The following is a 22,657-nucleotide window of genomic DNA, read 5'->3' as shown; positions in this document are numbered from 1 at the left end:
ATATATATACATATATATATATATATATTTAATAAGAATAATATCGACAGGAAGCCGTTTATGTTCAACCTTTAACCTATAAATCTGTGTCTACATTTATTGTATTTGTTGAATAAACGCGACTGTAATTACTATCATGGTTGAAGTCTGCTTTCGATTTTGAGCCGTGGCTGATATTTGTTGTTTGAATACGAAGAATGAAATGTTTTTATAGGACAGCTTTCAGGATCACCTGATTATTTACAATCGGAACTAGCGGACTTTGTCGTGAAAGCCAACATCCGGTTTCTTTCCAGTGTCAGTCGTTAGCGAGAGTTGAATATGTATGACATCCTTTGGCTTTGTGTATCATATATACATGCATGATGTCGTCTGTTCGATTTGAAGCTGGTGGGTGGGGAGTGTCCACAGGCTCCTGAACGCGTCCTGTTACGTAAGAGATGGAAGTGGGCGTGTCTACTTGGAAAGGAGGAGAATGATGATGACGATGATGATGAAGAGGAGTGAACGTGTACTGTATTTAGAAGTGTACCCATCCATTCTGTCCCTGAAAACAAAGTGGACCTTTGTTTACAAAAAAAAGAACTATCCCAGAAAGAAAAGCCTTCTTTGGAAGTGACGCAGAATGTCAGCAGCCTAGAAGGAGGCGAATGAGTCGTCTTGGGGATTTTTTGTTTTGTTCTTTTTAACGAAAGTGGTGGTAAGATTTATATTTGTACACATTTTTACATTGTTATTAGACATTAGAAAATGCCAGTGTGCTGTTTTTGATGTCCACTAACTAGCGTTCGGTCGTAGGAAACAAACACGTTCTCGCTAGGTCGCTGGCTTCCGGTCACATTTGTGGACATTGATCAATAGTGTAGCAATGTGATGTCCAGCTGCCATATTGGGTAGGTTCGAGGAAGGTTCGAGCTAGCCGTGTGATGGCCACCTGCCATATTGGGGCGGTACGAGCGAGCCGTGTGATGTCCAGCTGTCATATTGGGAAGGTACGAGCTAGCCCATGATGTTTACGTGGAGTGAGTGGCTACTGGTCCTAGCCACGTGCTGCACGCGACCACGTGGCCAGTGGTAAACACGGCGGCTTTGTTGAGCTAGCTGCTTGTTTGTCAAATGAACACGTCCGAGGCGTGAAACGAGATGATTGCTGTGTCGGCAAAAGCACACACAAAAGCACACACACACACTTCATTAGGTACAAGAGCCAGGTCTTTACAAGAAGTGTAAATTGTTCCTTCCGAAAAGGAAGCTAACAGTGTTTTATTTCTTTTGTGTGAAGAGTGCATTTATTAACAAATTTATTACCAAAGTCTCTGTGATTGTCTGGTCTACCTGTCTACTCTGCCTCTTGCCCGAAGTCAGCTGGGATAGGCTCCAGCATACCCCTGCGACCCTAGTGAGGATAAGCGGTGTATATATATATATATATAAATGGATGGATGGATTGATTACCAAATGTTATTGCAGACAAATGAAAAAGGTGCAGGCTAGAGGTCATCTTTTGAGGTGATTGTGACGTGTGGCTCTCACAGAAACCTCACCTTCATCACTCTTCTGCCTCCTCTCCTTGCCTTTGTCTTCCCTTTTTGAGATACACACACACACACACACACACAGCACTAGCATCTCATTAATTGAACTGCCATCTGCTCCATATGTAGCTGCCCAATTAGAAGGATTGCACTTTGACCCTACCTGTCTAAATCTAATATGATAGGTCTACCCCCACCCCCCAACACACACACATACGCTTATGGAGTGCCATTCTATACGCTCTTCAGACTTTGACCTGATCTTGTTGTTTCTCCACAGGGTCTGAACTGGTTTGTCAGCCTTGTGTAGCAATTTTGGGTTTCCACCCCTCAAGTGTCCTCTAGACCCCTGGTCCCGGCCATGGTGGTCTGAAGAGAGGGAGGGACAGTGCTTGTGTGAGCGTGCGTCGAGTCAGAGGGACCCCGGAGCAGCAAAGAGAAGCAGCACACTTTTTCCCAGGCTCCATTCCGACATGTCTAGCAACCGAGAACTTGTGGTGTTCTACATTAGTTATAAACTCTCGCAGAGGAACTACCCGCTCAGCCACATGGGACTCATAGAGGTGTCCAACAGGACTGACGGGGGGGAGGAAGGCTCGGGCGAGGAGGAGGTGCGGGTGCCGACGAACGCCAACGGGACTTTTAATGGCGGCAGCCCATCGGCATCACCGACACGGGAGGCGTCGTGCCTGGCCGGCCTGGACGCGGTCAAGGAGGCCCTGCGGGACTCAGCCAACGAGTTTGAGCTGCGCTACGCCCACGCCTTCAGTGACCTGCACCACCAGCTGCACATCACACCGGCCACAGCCTACCAGAGCTTCGAGAATGTCATGGACGAGGTGTTCCGGGATGACGTCAACTGGGGACGTATCGTGGGTCTGTTTGCGTTCGGTGGGGCGCTGTGCGTGGAGTGCATGGAGAAGGAGATGAGCCACCTAGTGGGCAGGATCATCGAGTGGATGACGGTCTACCTCGACAACCACATCCAGCCCTGGATAGAGAGCCAAGGGGGATGGGTGAGTCTTTGCTGCACACGTCCACAATGTCATGACATGACATCAGCACCAAAGTAGGCATGTTCTAAGACTACCTCATGATATACCATTCCATACATTTCATCCTACATCCTATTACCCAATACACCAGACATAATAAGAGAAAAGAAGACGTAGAAAGCCTGTTTACCACCTTCAAAATACACTTTTTAACATGATTAGAGCCCTCCACATATGCAATAACACCCCTATAGTCACCTTTACACACATTACCCAATATAGTAGACATAGTAAGAGAAAATTAGACATAGAAAACCTGTTGACAACCTTCTAAATACAGTTCACTTTTTAACGTGATTAAAGCCCTCCAGACATGCAATAACACCCCTATAGTCACCTGTCACACACACACACACTAACCAATATAGTAGACATAGTAAGAGAAAATAAGACATAGAAAACCTGTTGACCACCTTCTAAATACACTTTTTAACATGAATAGAGCCCTCTAAGAGCCATATAGTCACCTGTGCACTTCTATCACCAATTTAGTGGACATGAGAATTGGGAAAGTTCTTCAAATGTAATGGGGGTGGATCACATGGGGCCTGTCATCCATCCTCACGATGACATTGATTGACATACAGGACAACCATGTGACATATCCTGGTTACTACTGGGAGTTTTGTTTACACCACATCCTGCAACTCTAATGCACAGGCTACGGGATCCCTGCAGGGACAAAGGAGACTGCTATTGCTGGAAGCATAGCATGCTAACCAGCTAGTTGATTAGCCTCCACTGGATGTATTCTAACCCAAAGATAGGGTGTGTGAGGAAGGAAAAACGAGGCTGAAGAAGACAAGTTTAGTGGTTTGTTTCCCAGCAGGAGTAGGGGGACAGCGATGAATGTGGCAAATGTGAGGGTCTAAGTACTCTAAATTATGGACAAGGGTGGCAATGCTGATCCCTCCTGCAGCATTTTCTTATTCTTCAGGTGCAGGTGCATAATAACGTCTCGATTAGCCAGGGCAAACATGTATCTGTGGCGGTCCTAACATATCTCTGGTGGACTGCCAGTGGACATACAGGAGTGCCGATTGTGCAGCTGGCTGAGCTGTCTCCTAATTGACGCTACACTGGGGCTTTGGCTCCGCCCACCCGGGGGGTGTCATGGCAGGGTGGGCTGATTCTGGCCTTTTCTCAAAAAGAACAAATTATCTGTCTGTTTTCGACTCCCTCCACCTGGCCTCAGCTGGACCGTCCCAGTACAGTCTGACTCGTGTGTGTGTGTGTGTGTGTGTGTGTGTGTGAGGATGGCGAAGGTCAGCTCTTCCTTTGTGCTGCAGTCTTGTATGTATCAAATACGGTGGGGACAGGAGGGGGTGTTATTGTTTACGTCCACTCTGCTGTACTGTGTTACGCCGGGTCAAAAGGTCGCTGCTATGGCAACTGACCAGCGGCTGCACGAGACGCACCGAGAAGAAAATCCCCCCGGGAGCCTGTCTGCATGTTTTTCTTTGGTTAAGCAAACACGACTGCAACTAAGGATTATTTTGATAATTGATTATTCAATTCATTGGATAAAATAATAAATAATCAGTTCCAGGGTCAAAGTGTGGCCCCCCACAAAGCACCAGACTTGATGGCTTTTATTGCAGCTTTCAATCAGGCACACAAATCTCTATCACAGCCCACTGTTGCCGCCATAAGCCGCACCAAACTAAAACACCAGAACACATGTATAGTAACACACGCGAGCACAGGTCTTATCTATATCTTACTTTATCACATACTACAGTATTAATTGGCCAGAAACCGCCCATGAATGATACGGGAAAAATGATACTGTGTCAAAGCCCAGGGCAGTGATACTGATAAAATATAGAGTTTAACCATGTCCAGTATCAGCCCCCGTAGCTGTCCACTCAGAGCGCGCTGCTCTGCGCTGTATCGTGCCCGTGAAACAACCAATCAGAGAACAGCACACGAGTGCTTAGTGCTTCTCCAGTCACCAAAAAACCCAAACTTGATTAAAGGAACTTTAATTGTCAGACATTGATAAGATAAGACTGTTGATAAAATATTATTGTTGAAATATTTTTGCAGTTGTTGTGTTTACACTGTTTAGATATAATACATGTAACAAACTGAACATTTTCTGGAAACAAAATGGTCTTTTGATTAAATAGTATGTGATAATAAGCTCATGATTAAATAGTATGTGATAATAAGATCATCACATGGTTTGTCTGTTTGTCTGTTTGTCAGTATCAGCCCGAGACCGAAGGTCTCATAAGGTCTCATAATTCTCATATTATGTCTGCTATATTGGTAATAGGAGCGTAAATGTGACTATATATCATGTCTAGAGGGCTCTAATCATGTTAAAAAGAGTATTTAGAAGGTGGTAAACAGGTTTTCAATGTCTTGTTTTCTTTCTATATCTACTGTGTTGGGTAATAGAAGCGTAAAGGTGACTGTAGGGATGTTATTTCATGTCTAGAGGGCTCTAATCAAGTTAAAAGGTGTATTTAGAAGGTGGTAAACAGGTTTTCTATGCACTTAACTAGCAAAAGTTTGCAATTCAGTAATCCGGCTTTGTGGAAATGGATTAATCACGGTCAGGTGTGGAGGCAATTAGCCTCCATAACAGTAAACAATAGGACCAATATACATAAAACGTGTGCTGGTGCTGATGCTGGCTAACACAGCCTTCATGGTGTGAATGGGCTTCTTTCCTGTGTACTTTTATTTTCAGATCCAGAGTGAAAGCAGTGCGTACATGTGCGTTTATTTCAGTGTGCTCAGGTTTACCGCCATGGCCTCCTCTTCCTGTTGCTCGTTCTCATCCCCCGCCGCCTTCTCTTATCAGCCCTCTTTCACTTCATCTTTTCTGCGGTCTCGTCTGCTCAAAGGCAAAATCCCCCAGTTTCCCCGAAAGGCAGCAGTTGCAAACCCACGCAAACACCCCCCATAGCTCTTGCAAGCTTCCCTCCCTCTCTTGCGCCACCAGCAGGTGTAGGACTGTCGCCGTGAGGCAGGTGTGCCCTCCGTGGTGCTCGCTGATGAAACATTGGGATGCTCTGAGCCAGCAAGGTCACTTTCCTTTGGAAAAGAAGAATTGTGGGGATGCTGGCGCCCAGCGTGGTGCCTTTTTTCGTGGGGAATGTTGCTCCAGATGCTGAAGATGGCTTCACTGTCTGGAACAGATGTCCAGTTTTGTAAATCCATCCCCAAACGTTCTCCATTGGATTTAGATGAGGGGAAGATGGCCCCAAAGAAGTGCTGTGTTGTCCTGTTGAAAAGCCAACATCTCCACATAGCTGTCTGCCATTTGACACCCCTGCACAACCTGAAGGGCAGTCTCATCTAATTTAATGTGCTTTGTTATTTACTTGGTAAATAACAAGTAATGACAAGTAATGTTTAGTTTGAGTTCTTAGTACGGATGCTTTAAATGTGGAAGGCTAAAAACAATGTGCTAATACCTAGGATTGAACGATACCAGTACAACCGTAGCAAAGGTGACAGAGCGCACCTCCCTGTCATTAACACCGCACATTCCCCCTCTTTAAATGATCCCATTGGAGCTCATTTGGTAGTTTTCTCTGCCCGGGATGCTGCCATAGCGCTGTGTTAGCGGTTCCTGATGGGAGATAAATATGCTGGGCCAGAGCTGTGACCGAGGGAAAGTGGCGGAGTAAAAAGGCCATATATCGCCAGATAATAGACAGACGAGGGAAGGAGCAGCGCTGCCATCCACCTTAATAACGTTGTTACCAGCCGAGCGGGCGCTTGCAGCAATTACTCAGTGCAGAGCAAGGCGCCTCGGGGTGAGGGCACTGCCTTATTACCAATTAGGGAAGAATAATATCTCTGAAAGCATGCATTTCTGCCATAAAACACACCAAGTCTTTATGTGGTCTGGAGAAGCAGATGGATGTATAACCAATGTACCATAAGCCACCCTTAGTCCTGTTCATGTACCTTTGCTACCTCCCTCACTATTGGCTAGAAATACAACACACCAGATCATTTTACCAATACACAAACGTTGGCATGTACTGTACTGTACTGTTGTGCTGTTTCCTGTCTACCTGACCATGGTACTTGGGAGTACTGTTATTTTGGTAAATAGTGCTTTTTCCTATCTACTAAGGTACCTGACCATGGTACTTGGGAGTACTGTTATTTTGGTCAATAGGGCTGTTTCCTGTCTACTAAGGTACCTGACCATGGTACTTGGGAGTACTGTTATTTTGGTCAATAGGGCTGTTTCCTGTCTACTAAGGTACCTGACCATGGTACTTGGGAGTACTGTTATTTTGGTCAATAGGGCTGTTTCCTGTCTACTAAGGTACCTGACCATGTATACTAGGGAGTACTGTTATTTTGGTCAATAGGGCTGTTTCCTGTCTACTAAGGTACCTGTCCATGTATACTAGGGAGTACTGTTATTTTGGTCAATAGGGCTGTTTCCTGTCTACTAAGGTACCTGACCATGGTACTTGGGAGTACTGTTATTTTGGTCAATAGGGCTTATGCCTGTCTACTAAGTTCCCTGTCCATGTATACTAGGGAGTACTGTTATTTTGGTAAATAGGGTTGTTTCCTGTCTACTAAGGTACCTGACCATGTATACTAGGGAGTACTGTTATTTTGGTCAATAGGGCTGTTTCCTGTCTACTAAGGTACCTGACCATGTATACTAGGGAGTACTGTTATTTTGGTAAATAGGGCTGTTTCCTGTCTACTAAGGTACCTGACTATGGTACTGGGAGTACTGTTATTTTGGTAAATAGGGCTGTTTCCTGTCTACTAAGGTACCTGACCATGTATACTAGGGAGTACTGTTATTTTGGTAAATAGGGCTGTTTCCTGTCTACTAAGGTACCTGACCATGGTACTTGGGAGTACTGTTATTTTGGTAAATAGGGCTGTGTCTTGTCTACTAAGGTACCTGACCATGGTACTTGGGAGTACTGTTATTTTGGTCAATAGGGCTGTTTCCTGTCTACTAAGGTACCTGACCATGGTACTTGGGAGTACTGTTATTTTGGTCAATAGGGCTGTTTCCTGTCTACTAAGGTACCTGACCATGTATACTAGGGAGTACTGTTATTTTGGTCAATAGGGCTGTTTCCTGTCTACTAAGGTACCTGTCCATGTATACTAGGGAGTACTGTTATTTTGGTCAATAGGGCTGTTTCCTGTCTACTAAGGTACCTGACCATGGTACTTGGGAGTACTGTTATTTTGGTCAATAGGGCTTATGCCTGTCTACTAAGTTCCCTGTCCATGTATACTAGGGAGTACTGTTATTTTGGTAAATAGGGTTGTTTCCTGTCTACTAAGGTACCTGACCATGTATACTAGGGAGTACTGTTATTTTGGTCAATAGGGCTGTTTCCTGTCTACTAAGGTACCTGACCATGTATACTAGGGAGTACTGTTATTTTGGTAAATAGGGCTGTTTCCTGTCTACTAAGGTACCTGACTATGGTACTGGGAGTACTGTTATTTTGGTAAATAGGGCTGTTTCCTGTCTACTAAGGTACCTGACCATGTATACTAGGGAGTACTGTTATTTTGGTAAATAGGGCTGTTTCCTGTCTACTAAGGTACCTGACCATGGTACTTGGGAGTACTGTTATTTTGGTAAATAGGGCTGTGTCTTGTCTACTAAGGTACCTGACCATGGTACTGGGGAGTACTGTTATTTTGGTCAATAGGGCTGTTTCCTGTCTACTTAGGTACCTGTCCATGTATACTAGGGAGTACTGTTATTTTGGTCAATAGGGCTGTTTCCCCTCTACTAAGGTATATCTTGCATGGGTTTTTGCTTTGTATTTGTCTGTCCGAGTATCCCCGCCGCTCCACTCGCTCCACCATTTTTGACCTTCTTTATTTGCGTGCCCTTCCTTGCCTTCTTTGCGTTCCTCTCCCATCACAACACGAACTGCGGTGGCTAAACGGAAGGCGGGTATAAATCGATCCCCCCATCCTTCTTGGCAGTATAGGTGTGGTAGATTGATCACACCTCCTTGCGAATTGGCATTCCCTCTGTGTGTTTGATGTATTATCTCATGTTTGTTGACATTTTGTTACACTGTGATGTGCTGCGAGAGGGGAGGGGATGGCGCCGCGTGCGACCACGTGACCATTTTAAACAAAGGACCTGAACACACACACACACAGATTGTGGAATTTGCTTACCAGGGTGATATGGTGTGTGTGTGTGTGTGTGTGTGTGTGTGTGTACATTAATTCTGTTGTGGGTATTGTGTAGGCACCTCCAGATGCAGGTCCACACACGTTCCTTGTCATGGATGATGGAGATAAATGTCAAACCAATGTTCAACATGAAGCAATCTTAATGTTGCTCATCCAACGTGCTTATTGGTTCACACACAACAATGAACAACATCATGTCTGTCTCCTTTTTTCTGCATCGTTCACACCATGAGGCGTTCAAGTGCCCTGTGATATGATGACTTTTTCCTAACCTCATAACCATAAGATACAACTTCATTGTGGGCTTCTTTCTCACAACAACAAAAAAAGAATGTTAGTGCTACTAAAATGACCTGACTTTATTCTCATAACATAAGTTTTCCTGCAACCTGATTTTTAGCAATAACGGCTTTGTTTCATTACTTTTTTTATACAATAATTTCCTATTTCTTTAATATTTCAATCTAAAGTGATTATGTTCTGACTTTATTTGTGTAAATTTACATCTTTTTATTCCTGATAAAATACATGTTTCTCTTAATATTTTGAGATTATTTGTGTAAAATTGCAACTTATTTTCCATGTTGAATACAACAGTTAGAATCCCATTCTCTTTCTCTCTTTTTGTCCCTTTTAGAAAAATGTAATAATAATGTAAAGGTGACTTAAGGGGGTTTGTTCCGTGTCTAGAGGTCTCCAATCATGTTAAGTGTATTTAGAAGGTGGTAAACAGGTTTTCTATGTCTTATTTCCTCTTATTATGTCTACTATATTGGGTAATAGAAGTGTAAAGGTGACTATGGGGGTGTTACTTCAAGTCTAGAGGGCTCTAATGATGATATCTATTGACATTATTCTTGTAGCATTTTTTTCTGCAACCTTGTTATGAAAAAAATTGTGCACCAAAGTATCGTTAATATTATCGCAATATTTTTTGACCAATTTTTAAAATTCATTTTAGTCATGAGGTGTCATGGACGTTTGCTCCACTAGTGTACCGTGTACCGGAAGTACATGTACGTATACGTGTATTAGGGTGTTCAGCCCTTATATGGTGATTTTTTTTCTTTCGAAATTTGAAGCGGCTAAGTGCTGAATCGGTTCCATTTCGTAAAACCATTAACTGAGCAAAATAACAGCTTTTTTCACACACGCATTCCCGTGCCTCACTATACCCAGGTATGTGATAACAACATTGTACCAGTACCAGGTGCCCACTGAAGGACGAAGTTGCATGCACTGCCAGCCGAGCCCAGTCCAGTTTGCTGCCCCTAGGCGAAAGCTCCTATAGTCCGCTGCCACAGGGGCGAGAGGCCGATGCCTTTATTTTCACATTACACATAGGTAGACACCATTACACGCAGCCAATGCCATTACCATGTGTTGCTATAGTGTGAAGGTGCGTTCACTGTACATGCTGTTAACTCGTAAAGTAACTGTTATGTTTGCGTGTTCTGTTTGTTCTCTGTTCAGTATGCACACTCGGCATACTAAACACGGACCAACAAGGCCAGAATGGTGTCACTACAGACCATTGGATCGGTTCACGAAGGATTTTTTGGTACGGGACCGTAGGCGTAGAGGTTTTGGAGGCGCATACTCATCGTCGTCGTGATCGTCTTCAGATGAAGTGGCTTGAGATTGCTCACACTCAACCGCTGATTTGGCCAAAAGTCTGTCGATTTCACTCTTCGACTTCCAGCGACGCCTCTCGAGGTCCTTTTGTTTCTTGTCTTTTGCCTTGATTCTCGCCTCGTACTTCTTATCAGATCCACCTAGGAACATCACCCGGGCACCGCGTTGATCCCTCAGGAAGTCCCTGTCTTCTTGAATTTCAATGTGGGAAATCACGTTCCCTTTGGCGATGTCGAAAAGACCTAGACAATACTTATTGTACTCTGCTTCTTTCTTTTCCTGTGCTTCCCCTCCCCTGTCGTGGTTTTTCATCACTTTCCGGTATTTCTCGTATTCCACCTTCAACTTTTGAACGGCGTTACGTTTTTCTGCAGTAGTAATGGAGGATTGGTTCCACAAACGGATGACCTCCTCAATGACCAGCGCTGATGCTGAACTCAGATCCTGTTTCTCATTCTTGAGGAAGAAGAAAAGTCGCAGGAGGACCTCCTTGACTGTCGGGAGCTGTTTTAACGAGGACAAACTCTCTTTCCGAGCATTTCCTAGAAGCACAACGTCTCTCTTGGATCGTGTGCTAGCCATCTGGAAAGAAAGAGAATGGGTAAAGCATTACAGTAAGAGTAACTTCTCCCAAGCAACAATACACGCTAGGCTGATGTGGTGAGGCACGGGATAGGGATGTCGCGGGAGAAATTGCAAACTGCGGTGCAATACTCACAGGTAGTAGAGCTGAATCAAAACTCAGCACAGCGAATATCACAAACTTTTATTTTTCTGAACACCCTAGCGTGTATGTTTTTGCAATGTTTCCAGCGACGTGCGTCTAGACGTGTTATCATTCAAGCTTGGCCAGGCAGGCCAGGCCAGCCCCCCCCCCTTTCTCTCCTTGCACCCAAACGAAACCACCCTAATGTCTGTTTTCCTCCTTTCCATGCTCGCTCGCTCATATCTGCCATCAGATAATGCGGCATATCACGGGATTAGCGTGACACGGCTGGAGGAGGTTTGATGAGGCTTTCATGCAAACGCTTGCAGCCCATCTCGTCAAAAACGAGAGGACTAAATGACGATAAAGTCGCAGCAACGGCAAGGCAGATAATAAAACAATTAGTGCACCATCTGCTTTCATGTTTGGTCGCCGTTCTCCATCATTTCAAAGCCACTTGCTCGTCTCCAGCCATGCTGGATGATCAACCCATCCAAAGCATGCCCCCCGACTGCGCTGCTTTTGCCATCATTACCATGAGAAGTACACCACTTCCTGGCCCCCACAAGTCACATTTCACCCCATGAAACAGCCACACAGGGGAGTCCACGGTGCTCCTTTTTAGCTTAAAAAATTGTTTGAGAATTTGAGAATAAAGTCTCTAAATATTATGGAAATAAAGTCATAATTACAACAATGGTTGAAATAGTTGGAAAAAATATTAACGTTCCTTGACGATGAACATACCAGGGGAAGGTTTGAATGACTTATAAAGAATGCTAACAATGCTAATGTTAGCATGCTAACACCTAGCATGATAGCAGTATATGTTTAAGTAATGCTGGTATGGTCAAAACATACCGTTAGCAATGCCAACATCAAGCAGAATAGTGTCTATTTATGAACATAGCTAAAAATCCTATGATGTTAATGTTAGCAAGCCTGCAATGCTAACATTAGCATGTTAGCACCTAGCATGTTAGCTGCATCTGCTAAAGTAATGATGGTATAGTTATGTTTGCATGCAAGTGCCTATGAAAGTGGCTAAAATGCTACTATGCTAATATTAACATTCTAGCAATGTTAACCTGTTAACATTAGTATGCTAACACCTAGCATGATAGTGGTAAGTGTTTTTATATGTGTCTACCCATGATAAAAGCAAAAAATGCTCGTATGCTCATGTTGGCATGCTTGTAATGCTGGCACGATAGCGTTAGTACAAAAAATGCAACGTACGTCTAGTAAGCGAATGTTAGCATGCTGGGTATGTTAACATGCTAACAACTATCATGATAGCACAATTTCCTGTGCTCTGACCATTTGTTGTGGAGTTACATGCAGAAATGGCATCCTGTTTCCCACAATTCATAAAGATAAGGAGTAATAGGAGTGTAAATGGGACTATAGGGGTGTTACTTCATGTCTAGAGGGCTCTAATGTTGAAAAGTGTATTTTGAAGGTGATTTCTATGCTGTAACTAAAAGAATATACTATGTACTCTGATCAAGGTTCCTGGTACTTGTTTTGATTGCGGTGATGTTGAGATGTTGATGGGGATTGTGTGTGTGCACGCGCACGTGCTGTTGCTTGTTATGGTGCAAGAGCGGAGCAACCAACCAGTCAGAGGTGATGAATAGGACGCTTGCACTAATGATCGTTAAAGATGCTTCTCTCACTCTCCACATAGCAGTGCTTGTTCGGGACATTTGTCAGCCACACACACACACACACACACACACACACACATTTGTTGTTCATCCCTAAAGAAGCTGAAGTTAGATAGCAGGCTGATTTCCCATGTGGAGCAGAATGGGGAAATAAAAAAGAAATAGGTGCGTCTCTGTGAAAGAGAAAAGGGGGAGGTTAAAGGGGAAGACTGGCTTTACCTGCCAGGTGGGACTTGTTTCATGGGTGGGGATGGGAGTGGGGTGGGGGATGGATAGTAAGGGGGTTGAGCATTCGTACAGAAATGGGATGACAAGAAGGCTTCAGGCGCTTTGGTTTTTGTGTTGTGAAAGTAGGATGAGAAGCATCTATGACATCAATGGCACCAAATGCTTTGGTGGACTTGCTGGTGTGTTTTGGATCATGGTCCTGCTGCAGAAGCCAAGTTGGTTTCAGCCTTAGGTCACCCACAGATGGACGGGCAGAATTCATGAATCTGAATCATCATGTAGTGACTGTTGGACATGCCAGGACTTGTCCCCTGACTGTCCCATTGATTAGATAGGAATGTGAAGCATGTGGTAGAGGAATGTACCAGCGACAATGTATGCGACATGACTCATTGTTGACTCGCTCCTCTGCGCTACCTGCAATGTAGCTGAGTCATCCTGCCGTCTGTGTCACCAGCATCCCTCAGGGTGGAAAGGGAAGACCAGCTACTCGGCGTGCTCACACTTCTTCCTCCGCAAGGCCGCCGTGTCCTTTGTTGACCATGCAACACAGGCATTTTCAGGCCAATAGAAAATTCTCCAAATGTTTGACCGGTTGGAGGTCTTGGGACTTTGTCTCTCAGTATTCACTGGATCAGCTCTAGAATGAGATGGATGGATGTTCCAGATGACATTTACTTCACATTTGCAAAAAAAAACACCGCAGCTAGCGTATGTTATCCGTAGTGCTTTCAAAGAACACAGGGTACGAATACCTGTCTGTATTTCTCACAATTACAAAGACTAGTACCTCAGCTTTGCCAAATCTCGTACAGTACAGTAATCCGTGCTCAAGGGCAGTTGATGTTTTTTTTTTATTTAGGCAACAGAATTTGCCTACAACATTTTCACTAGTGAAAAGCCCTATGATGTGAAATTTGGAAAATGAAGTGTCATAGGAAAACCCAGTACAAACATTTGAGCAAACCTTTTTGAGTCACACAAAAACTTGGGGTGTTTTAAATATACTGTAGTACTTGTTTGTAACTATAGTACATGTACGTGCACATGCAAGAATGAGGTCATGGCGTGGCGTTATCTTCCGCCAGCACACCCGGACAAATTCTTAGAAAGGTTTTTTTTTTTTAACCAAGATTACGTTGTTCACGAGTTCCTGTCAGGGTTAGGACGCCGTGTAGGCTCTACCAGGACATCTGACTGAAACGCCAGGATGTTGGCACCAAGCAGGTTCTACCTTCCACGTTACGTTTACCTTCCACATTTACGTTCCACATTACGTCACTTACCTTCCATACTTCAAAAATGCATAAAAGAAAAAATAGTAATTTTAGGAGAATAAAGTACAAATATCTAAGAAGAAATGTCATTTTAACAGCATAAAGTGAAAATATTCAAGAAAAAGTCCTCATATGACAAACAAAGAAAAGAACAAATAAAACTGTAATTTTTGGGAAAATTTGCAGAAAAGTTTTTTATGACAACAATTTCAGACAAATGTTGAAATATTTGGCCAATAAAAGCCAAATGGAATAAAAAAGCAAAGTGTGAAGGTGGTATTCATAATCTGCTTTTTCATTAGGACAAAGCTGAAACGTACTCTTGGACTGAATATATATATATATACTTAGCTACAAAATATCAAAGTTCATATTTCAGGAAGGGGAACGGTATTTTCTTTTCTATTCTTCTTTGTACTGTGTTACTGTGCATGTAATAAGAAGTCATATATATGAATTGTCTTGTGCAGGTGTACAATGTCTCCCTCTGCTGGCTGTTGTTGGTAACGCCCTGGTTTTGTCGCCCTTGCAGGAGCGTTTTGCCGAGATCTTCGGCCAAGACGCGGCGGCCGAGGTTCGCAGGTCCCAGGACACGTTCAAGAAGTGGCTTCTGGCCGGGATGACGCTGGTGACCGGGGTCGTGGTGGGCTCGCTCATCGCCCATAAGCGCCTGTGATGACCCCTGAAAACACACACACACACACACATCTAGATAAAGGTTGTGTTTGGTGGAAGGAGATGTTGACTTTGTTGTCCCGCCCACTAGCGGCCATCATACGTGTTCTTGTTTCCTTCCCGTGCACACATTCACTGAATACACGCTCTTCCTCCTCCAAGCGTCATTTCCTCTTCCTCTACCATCTTTTTCTTGCTTGCTGATGACCCCTCGCAACGATGACCTTTGCCCCCCCCCCCCCCCCCCCCCCCCCCGGGGAATAGTGGAAATGACAAAAAGATCTTTTCCACGGTTAAGGTCCCCACGAAAGCTTAAGAATAATTGGATTGCTCGCAGTGGTTGTCCTAAGTTCTATGGTTATCATCATACTTTTCCTGGTGCAAGGAGTCGAGTAGCAGTCGTGTTCTTAGTACTGCCACTGCAGGTATTACTAGAATAAATGACTGTACTAGTAGTGGTATTTCTCATCTTGTACTGAGCAGCCACAGCCTTGCCTCCAATTCTGATTCTATGGTTATTAACTTTTCCTGAAGCGCTACCGTGGTGACCTGAGGGGCAGTTTGACCCTGGAACAGATCATTTGTGTCATCAGTGATTGGGATGGACCGGCAGACATTACTAGTCGCTGAGAAGAGCCGAGGAGGACGAGGAGGAGGAAGAGGCGTGATGCCGCATGGTTCCGTCACGCTGCCTGTTGTTGACGTGTTCGTTTGTAACCTGTGCTGCTCTTTCTTTTCTTCTCTCCTTTTTAACCAACAACCTTTTTTCATCTTTGGAACCCAATGACAAGTTTTATTAATCCTGATTTTTATCTTACTGTTCAGTCAGCGTGCGGGGGAGCTCGCTTTGTCCGCCATGCTTTTCTAGACAGTAGCTGACCAATACAGCGAACGTTGTAGCAACACACACACACACACACACATGCCTCAGCATGAACATGAACATGTAGATATTTTGGATGTAAAAGTTGTAACGTCGGTGACAGTTACCCCCCCTTCCCCGCATACGAGCAGTTAATAAAAGTTGCTACCACATTCCTGTGGGTGGTACTTTGTGCTTCTTTTACTCTTTATGACGTCATTGAAGACAGCAACTTAGCGCAAATATACCACATTTCCCAGACACTCTGTCATTACTCCCTATTACACTAAACCTAATTAATGTCAAAACGTATTCCTACTTTCCTTACATTCTTTGCAACTTAAGCTGTTTTACAGATGCTGTGATGTTTGCCTCCGTGTTTCATTTCGTCTTCCATGCAGATCTCATCTTGACCTCCGTTGACCTCCGAAGTCCCCCTCGTCTGCCATCTCTTAATTACAAGCTGAAATTGCTTTGCTATCTTCTACAGCTTCGGAGTTTCAATGGGAGCAGAATGATTTAATGTATCTTCGTGTATCTCAGAGCTTCAGACTTAGATGGTATAGTTCTGGCCCAGGAGAGGCCAACGCTTCTAGTTTCGTATTTTCCTTCGATCGGAAGAAGGTGGAAGCATCTCTAAATAGTTCGCTAAAAACAGTAAATAGTATCGCAGAGCCTGTCCCTGGATCACGAGGTCTTTAATGATTTGAGCTGGATAGACCCGGCCTCTCGACGGAATGTCTACTAAGAATTCCCAAATCAACCTAGAAATCTCTGCAGGTTCCCTCCCACAGCGCCTCTTCCGTCCACAAGATGGCGGTGTCACGCCACTCTGCACAGGACTGCATGTCCAACCATGAGCTGGAATTCCAGTCTGTGACAACACATTGACAGGAAGCAGTCCAGAAGATGGATGGATATTTACTTATGATTGTATTTTATTTATTTATTACACATTTCCTTTTCTTTTTTTTTATTTGGGAAACAAACAAAAAACAGGAAATGAGTCGTCTTGTGTTTTCTTGCTGGGGATATGAAAATGAGCTTTCATCTGATTTTCAACACATGTCAAGAAATACAATACGACCATAACGTCTTCTACTATATTGGGTAGTAGGAGTATAAATGTGATTATAGGGGTGTTATCTCAGGTCTAGAGGGCTCTAATAATGTTAAAAAGCCAATTCAGAAATATGTTGTAATGTGTTAATAACAATAATAATAACAATGTGCTTTGTATGTGGCTGGCATGATGGGTGATGACGCAACTGCTGACTAAACAAAGTCGTTTTCAAGGAGTTTTACGCCACTAAAAGGTACAGAGTGAGTGAAGTGATGGCGACTGGGTTTTCTGGTCAGTGGGTCAGTAGGTCCAGTGTTGGGGGAGGGGGTGTCAATAACAGTCAAGGCAGAGGCATGTTGCTAAATAGCGTCCTAAAAACAGCCGCCAGCATTGGCAACGAGCAAAAGAGCCAAATCTGTCTCATTGCTGGGACGCTGGGGGATGGGTGGAGCTTCTTACCTCAATACTGTCACCCAAAATGGAGTCAAGGAAAGATGCATTTTGATGGAGGAGGTGAGAAACGTTACTGACTCTAAGAACTAAGTCACAGCAAAACAGGAAGGTGGCGTCTGTGTGGTGTCTTTGTCAACGATAATGTCTTCAGTGACGGTGCCTTCATGGAGCCATTTCCATGCTTGAAAATGCTTCATTTAGGCCACAAATATGAAACATTGCGTAACATTTAGTTGACTTAGAAGTCAACCCCAACACCGTGGGATTCAATCATTTTTTCGAGTGAATTCAAACTGCAGAGTGGCGAGAGACGGAGCCGTGCAGATCAGTTGAATGTGCGTCAACGTTGCAAACTTCTGCACTGCCTGACTTCTGCTTCCCCTCTGGAAAAAAAGTGGACTTTGAGACAGGTTTTGTGTCCCTTGTGAGCATGGTCCAAATGCTCCAAGCCCGCCCCCAAGGCCTGCAAGGGGAAATATATACAGTATGTGTATATAAGCTTATTCGTTAACTGCCGCATTTGTTAGAGGAGCAGCCGTGGGGGGGACTTCCAAGCCAGTCACGTGTTGCCCTTGAGACCTCTTCAAAATATTTACTCTGCTCACGTGGCCCACATGGAAGCATGGGAGTGTCAACACACACACACATCCAGGGAGGACGCTGCTCTGGAAAATAACTTTCATTGCAGGCCAACATGGAACCACAGACCTCTGGGCTTTCACCAGCGGCTGACCCAGATGGAGCCTGTCTGGGCACGAGTGTGAAGACAAGTAACATGAGCCTGGTTGCATTTGTGTCTGTGAGAAACCTCATCCGCCTCTTCCAGTGGCTGTCTCCAGATGAAGGCTCAGAGAACCTCATTGGATCCCAGACTAGCGGCTACCACTCAGAGTTTTCTCCTTTAGTTGCACATCGGACAGCCTTGCCTGAGACGGCAGGGTGTGACAGTGGGAACGGAACTGGAGAAATCTGTTGGGGATTGAGCTCTGCTTGCTGCCCCTGCAGGGCGTGGGTGGGATTGTCCGTGATGAGAGCATCCTCCTGAAGTGGCTCACCGGTTCTTTGGTCTTGTCCGAGGAGTCACCATTCTCCTGAAGTGGCTCACCGGTTCTTTGGTCTCGTCCAAGGAGTCACCATCCTCCTGAAGTGGATCACCGGTTCTTTGGTCTCGTCAAAGGAGTCACCATCCTCCTGCAGTGGATCATCGGTTCTTTGGTCTCGTCCAAGGAGTCACCATCCTCCTGAAGTGGATCACCGGTTCTTTGGTCTCGTCAAAGGAGTCACCATCCTCCTGAAGTAGATCACCGGTTCTTTGGTCTTGTCAAAGGAGTCACCATCCTCCTGAAGTAGATCACCGGTTCTTTGGTCTCGTCCAAGGAGTCACCATCCTCCTGAAGTGGCTCACCGGTTCTTTGGTCTTGTCCAAGGAGTCACCATCCTCCTGAAGTGGATCACCGATTCTTTGGTCTCGTCCAAAGAGTCACCGTCCTCCTGAAGTGGATATCCGGTTCTTTGGTCTCGTCCAAGGAGTCACCATCCTCCTGAAGTGGATCACCGGTCCTTTAGTCTCGTCCAAGGAGTCACCATCCTCCTGAAGTGGATCACCGGTTCTTTGGTCTTGTCCAAGGAGTCACCATCCTCCTGAAGTGGATCTCTGGATCACCGGTTCTTTGGTCTCGTCCAAGGAGTCACCAGTCACCATCTTCCTGAAGTGAATCACTGGTTCTTTGGTCTCGTCCAAGAAGTCACCATCCTTTTGAAGTAGATCACCGGTTCTTTGGTCTCGTCCAAGGAGTCACCATTCTCCTGCAGCGGATCACCGGTTCTTTGGTCTCATCCGGGGAGTCACCATCCTCCTGAAGTGGATCACCGGTTCTTAGGTCTCGTCCAAGGAGTCACCATCCTCCTGCAGTGGATCATTGGTTCTTTGGTCTCGTCCAAGGAGTCACCATTCTCCTGCAGTGGATCACCAGTTCTTTGGTCTCGTCCAAGGAGTCACCGTCCTCCTGAAGTGGATCACCGGTTCTTTGGTCTTGTCCAAGGAGTCACCATCCTCCTGCAGTGGATCATCGGTTCTTTGGTCTTGTCCAAGGAGTCACCATCCTCCTGAAGTGGATCTCTGGATCACCGGTTCTTTGGTCTCGTCCAAGGAGTCACCATTCTCCTGAAGTGGATCACCGGTTCTTTGGTCTCGTCCAAGGAGTCACCATCCTCCTGAAGTGGATCATAGGTTCTTTGGTCTCGTCCAAGGAGTCACCATCCTCCTGAAGTGGATCACCGGTTCTTTGGTCTTGTCCAAGGAGTCACCATCCTCCTGCAGTGGATCATCGGTTCTTTGGTCTCATCCAAGGAGTCACCATCCTCCTGAAGTGGATCTCTGGATCACGGGTTCTTTGGTCTCATCCAAGAAGTCACCATTCTCCTGAAGTGGATCACGGGTTCTTTGGTCTCGTCCGAGGAGTCACCATCCTCCTGAAGTGGATCTCTGGATCACGGGTTCTTTGGTCTCATCCAAGGAGTCACCATCCTCCTGAAGTGGATCACCGGTTCTTTGGTCTCGTCCGAGGAGTCACCATCCTCCTGCAGTGGATCACCGGTTCTTTGGTCTTCTCCCAGGAGTCACCATCCTCCTGAAGTGGATCATCGGTTCTTTGGTCTTGTCCAAGGAGTCACCATCCTCCTGAAGTGGATCATCGGTTCTTTGGTCTCGTCCAAGAAGTCACCATTCTCCTGAAGTGGATCATCGGTTCTTTGGTCTCGTCCAAGGAGTCACCATCCTCGTGCAGTGGATCACCGTTTTTTTGGTCTTGTCCAAGGAGTCACCATCCTTCTGAAGTGAATGATCGGTTCTTTGGTCTCGTCCAAGGAGTCACCATCCTCCTGCAGTGGATCACCGGTTCTTTGGTCTCGTCCAAGGAGTCACCATCCTCCTGAAGTGGATCACCGGTTCTTTGGTCTCGTCCAAGGAGTCACCATCCTCCTGAAGTGGATCACCGGTTCTTTGGTCTCGTCCAAGGAGTCACCATCCTCCTGAAGTGGATCACCGGTTCTTTGGTCTCATCCAAGGAGTCACCATTCTCCTGAAGTGGATCACCAGGAGCAGGAGCATTGAGGAGCATGTGGTTTGCAGCTGTTGCCCACAATCTAAAAATACTCCTGGGCATGAATGTTGAGCAGTTTATGGCACAGCAGTGGCATCTTGTTTTTTGGTTAGGCATTTCTTCCCAAAGACTTCGAACCTGAAATGTAGGAAAAGCAACTTGGCAACACAGGGAATTATGTACAGTAAATCCAATTCATCCGGTCCGGACACCCAACAATATGAACCAAAAGCATATTTTTATAGTAGAATTCATAATTCATCGTCATTAATGTGTCGTTCACATTTGAAATAGGAGTTGCATTTATGTTTTTATTTGCAATATAGCCGGTGACACGTGTCTGTGAGCACGCACCGTTTTACACTGTTTTATTTATATTTGCCTATCAAATGCCTCAGGAAGTGCTAACTGTTGGGATGAAGGCTCTGTCGCCTGAGCACCTCCATCGCCAAAGCAAATACAAGCCGAATGGTACGTGCTCACGTACTGCGTCGCTCGCTACCTTGCAAAAGGAATGCAGCCAATCAATGCCAGCGTGTGGGAAAATGTTGGGACAATGATGATTAGCAATGATTGACAGACGGAGAATCGCCTGGGAGAGCTTACATGTCACAAATGGCAATTCCTCAACTATGAAGACCTGGTGAAAGTGGGGTGGATTGGATGAAGATGGATCTTTGTGTCGTAATCACAGACTGCTCATGCTTCAGCGCTTCCTGTTGCAGTTGACTCAACTCTTGCAAAATGCTTGCATAACTGCGTGTTGCACACACACTGCGCGGTCACGCATGTGTGTGTGTTGTGCTGGTTCAGTGTTGCATGGCCAATGTGTACACCGTTAGTCAGCCAGACAGTGACTTGTTAGAAAGTCCAAAGTAACGCAGTAGCGCCTCATCTTTAGTCCTAACAAGAGTTTTTCCTCTGTTTAATGAAGGCAGCTCATGTTCTCTGACCGCCGCCGGCACTTTAAATTCTTCTTATTGGAACGAGTGATGGGGGACGTCTGATCCATTCAGGAAATCCTTTTGTAGCCAGGCCAGTACAAAAGAAAAGAAAAGAAAACATAGAAAACCTGTTTACCACCTTTGAAATACACTTTTGAACATGATTAGAGCCCTATAGACATGAAATAGGCCCCCTCTATTCACCTCCTACCACGCTCCTGTTACTCCTATTATTACCCAATATAGTTGACATAATAAGACAAAATAAGACATTTAAAACATGTAAAACCTTCTAAACAGTTCTTTTTGCAGACTACTTTTTTTTCTTCCTGACATTTTCAACTGCTCACTTGTCATCTTCCTCAGAGTTGTCCTGTTATGTGTCTTGTCAGCTGATTTATGCGGACAGTGTCAGAAAGACAGCTCCATCCGTTGTCTGACAACTTAATTATGTGGTAAGAAAAGTTATTTTTCTTCTTTCTCTCTCGAGATAAAAATTTAAAGTATATTCTGTATATCCTCCTATAATCCTATAATATAATATATCCTCTTATATCCTTCTGGATATCCTCCTGTATATCCTCCTATATTCTCCTTTATATCCTCCTATATCTCCCTATATCCTTCTGTATATCCTCCTATATCCTCCTGTATATCCTCCTATATCCTCCTTTATATCCTCCTATATCTTCCTATATCCTTCTGTATATCCTCCTATATCCTCTTATATCCTTCTGTATATCCTCTTATATCCACCTGTATATCCTCTTATATCTTCCTATATCCTTCTGTATATGCTCCTATATCCTTCTGTATATCCTCCTATATCCTCCTGTATATCCTCCTATATCCTCCTGTATATCCTCCTATATCCTTCTGTCTATCCTCCTATATCCTCCTGTATATCCTCCAATATCCTTCTGTATATCCTCCTGTATATCCTCCTATATCCTCCTGTATACCCTGTATATCCTCCTGTATATCCTCCTATATCCTCCTGTATATCCTCCTATATCCTTCTGTCTATCCTCCTATATCCTCATGTATATCCTCCTATATCCTTCTGTATATCCTCCTGTATATCCTCCTATATCCTTCTGTATATCATCTTATATCCTCCTGTATATCCTCCTATATCCTTCTGTATATCCTCCTATATCCTTCTGTATATCCTCATATATCCTCCTATATCCCCCTATATCCTTCTGTCTATCCTCCTATAGCCTTCTATATATCCTCCTGTATATCCTGTATATCCTCCTATATCCTCCTTTAT

At 44.7% G+C, this 22,657-nt stretch overlaps 1 protein-coding gene across 1 annotated transcript in view; it reads left to right on the top strand.

Annotated features, from left to right (window-relative positions):
* bcl2l1 (BCL2 like 1) overlaps positions 1 to 15,998 on the top strand; it is a 16,326-nt gene extending 328 nt beyond the window's left edge. The window contains exons 2-3 of the mRNA XM_058051496.1: positions 1,816 to 2,551; positions 14,816 to 15,998. Of these exons, the coding sequence (XP_057907479.1) occupies positions 2,009 to 2,551; positions 14,816 to 14,959 (687 nt within the window). The 5' untranslated portion in view covers positions 1,816 to 2,008 and the 3' untranslated portion in view covers positions 14,960 to 15,998. The remainder of the gene's footprint in view (positions 1 to 1,815; positions 2,552 to 14,815) is intronic.
* Positions 15,999 to 22,657: the final 6,659 nt, after the last annotated feature.

Source organism: Doryrhamphus excisus, chromosome 16, assembly GCF_030265055.1.
Source record: "Doryrhamphus excisus isolate RoL2022-K1 chromosome 16, RoL_Dexc_1.0, whole genome shotgun sequence".
Classification (NCBI taxonomy): Eukaryota; Metazoa; Chordata; class Actinopteri; order Syngnathiformes; family Syngnathidae; genus Doryrhamphus; species Doryrhamphus excisus.
The sequence above is the reverse complement of the archived record's forward strand: the minus strand, read 5'-3'. Positions and strand labels throughout refer to the sequence as shown.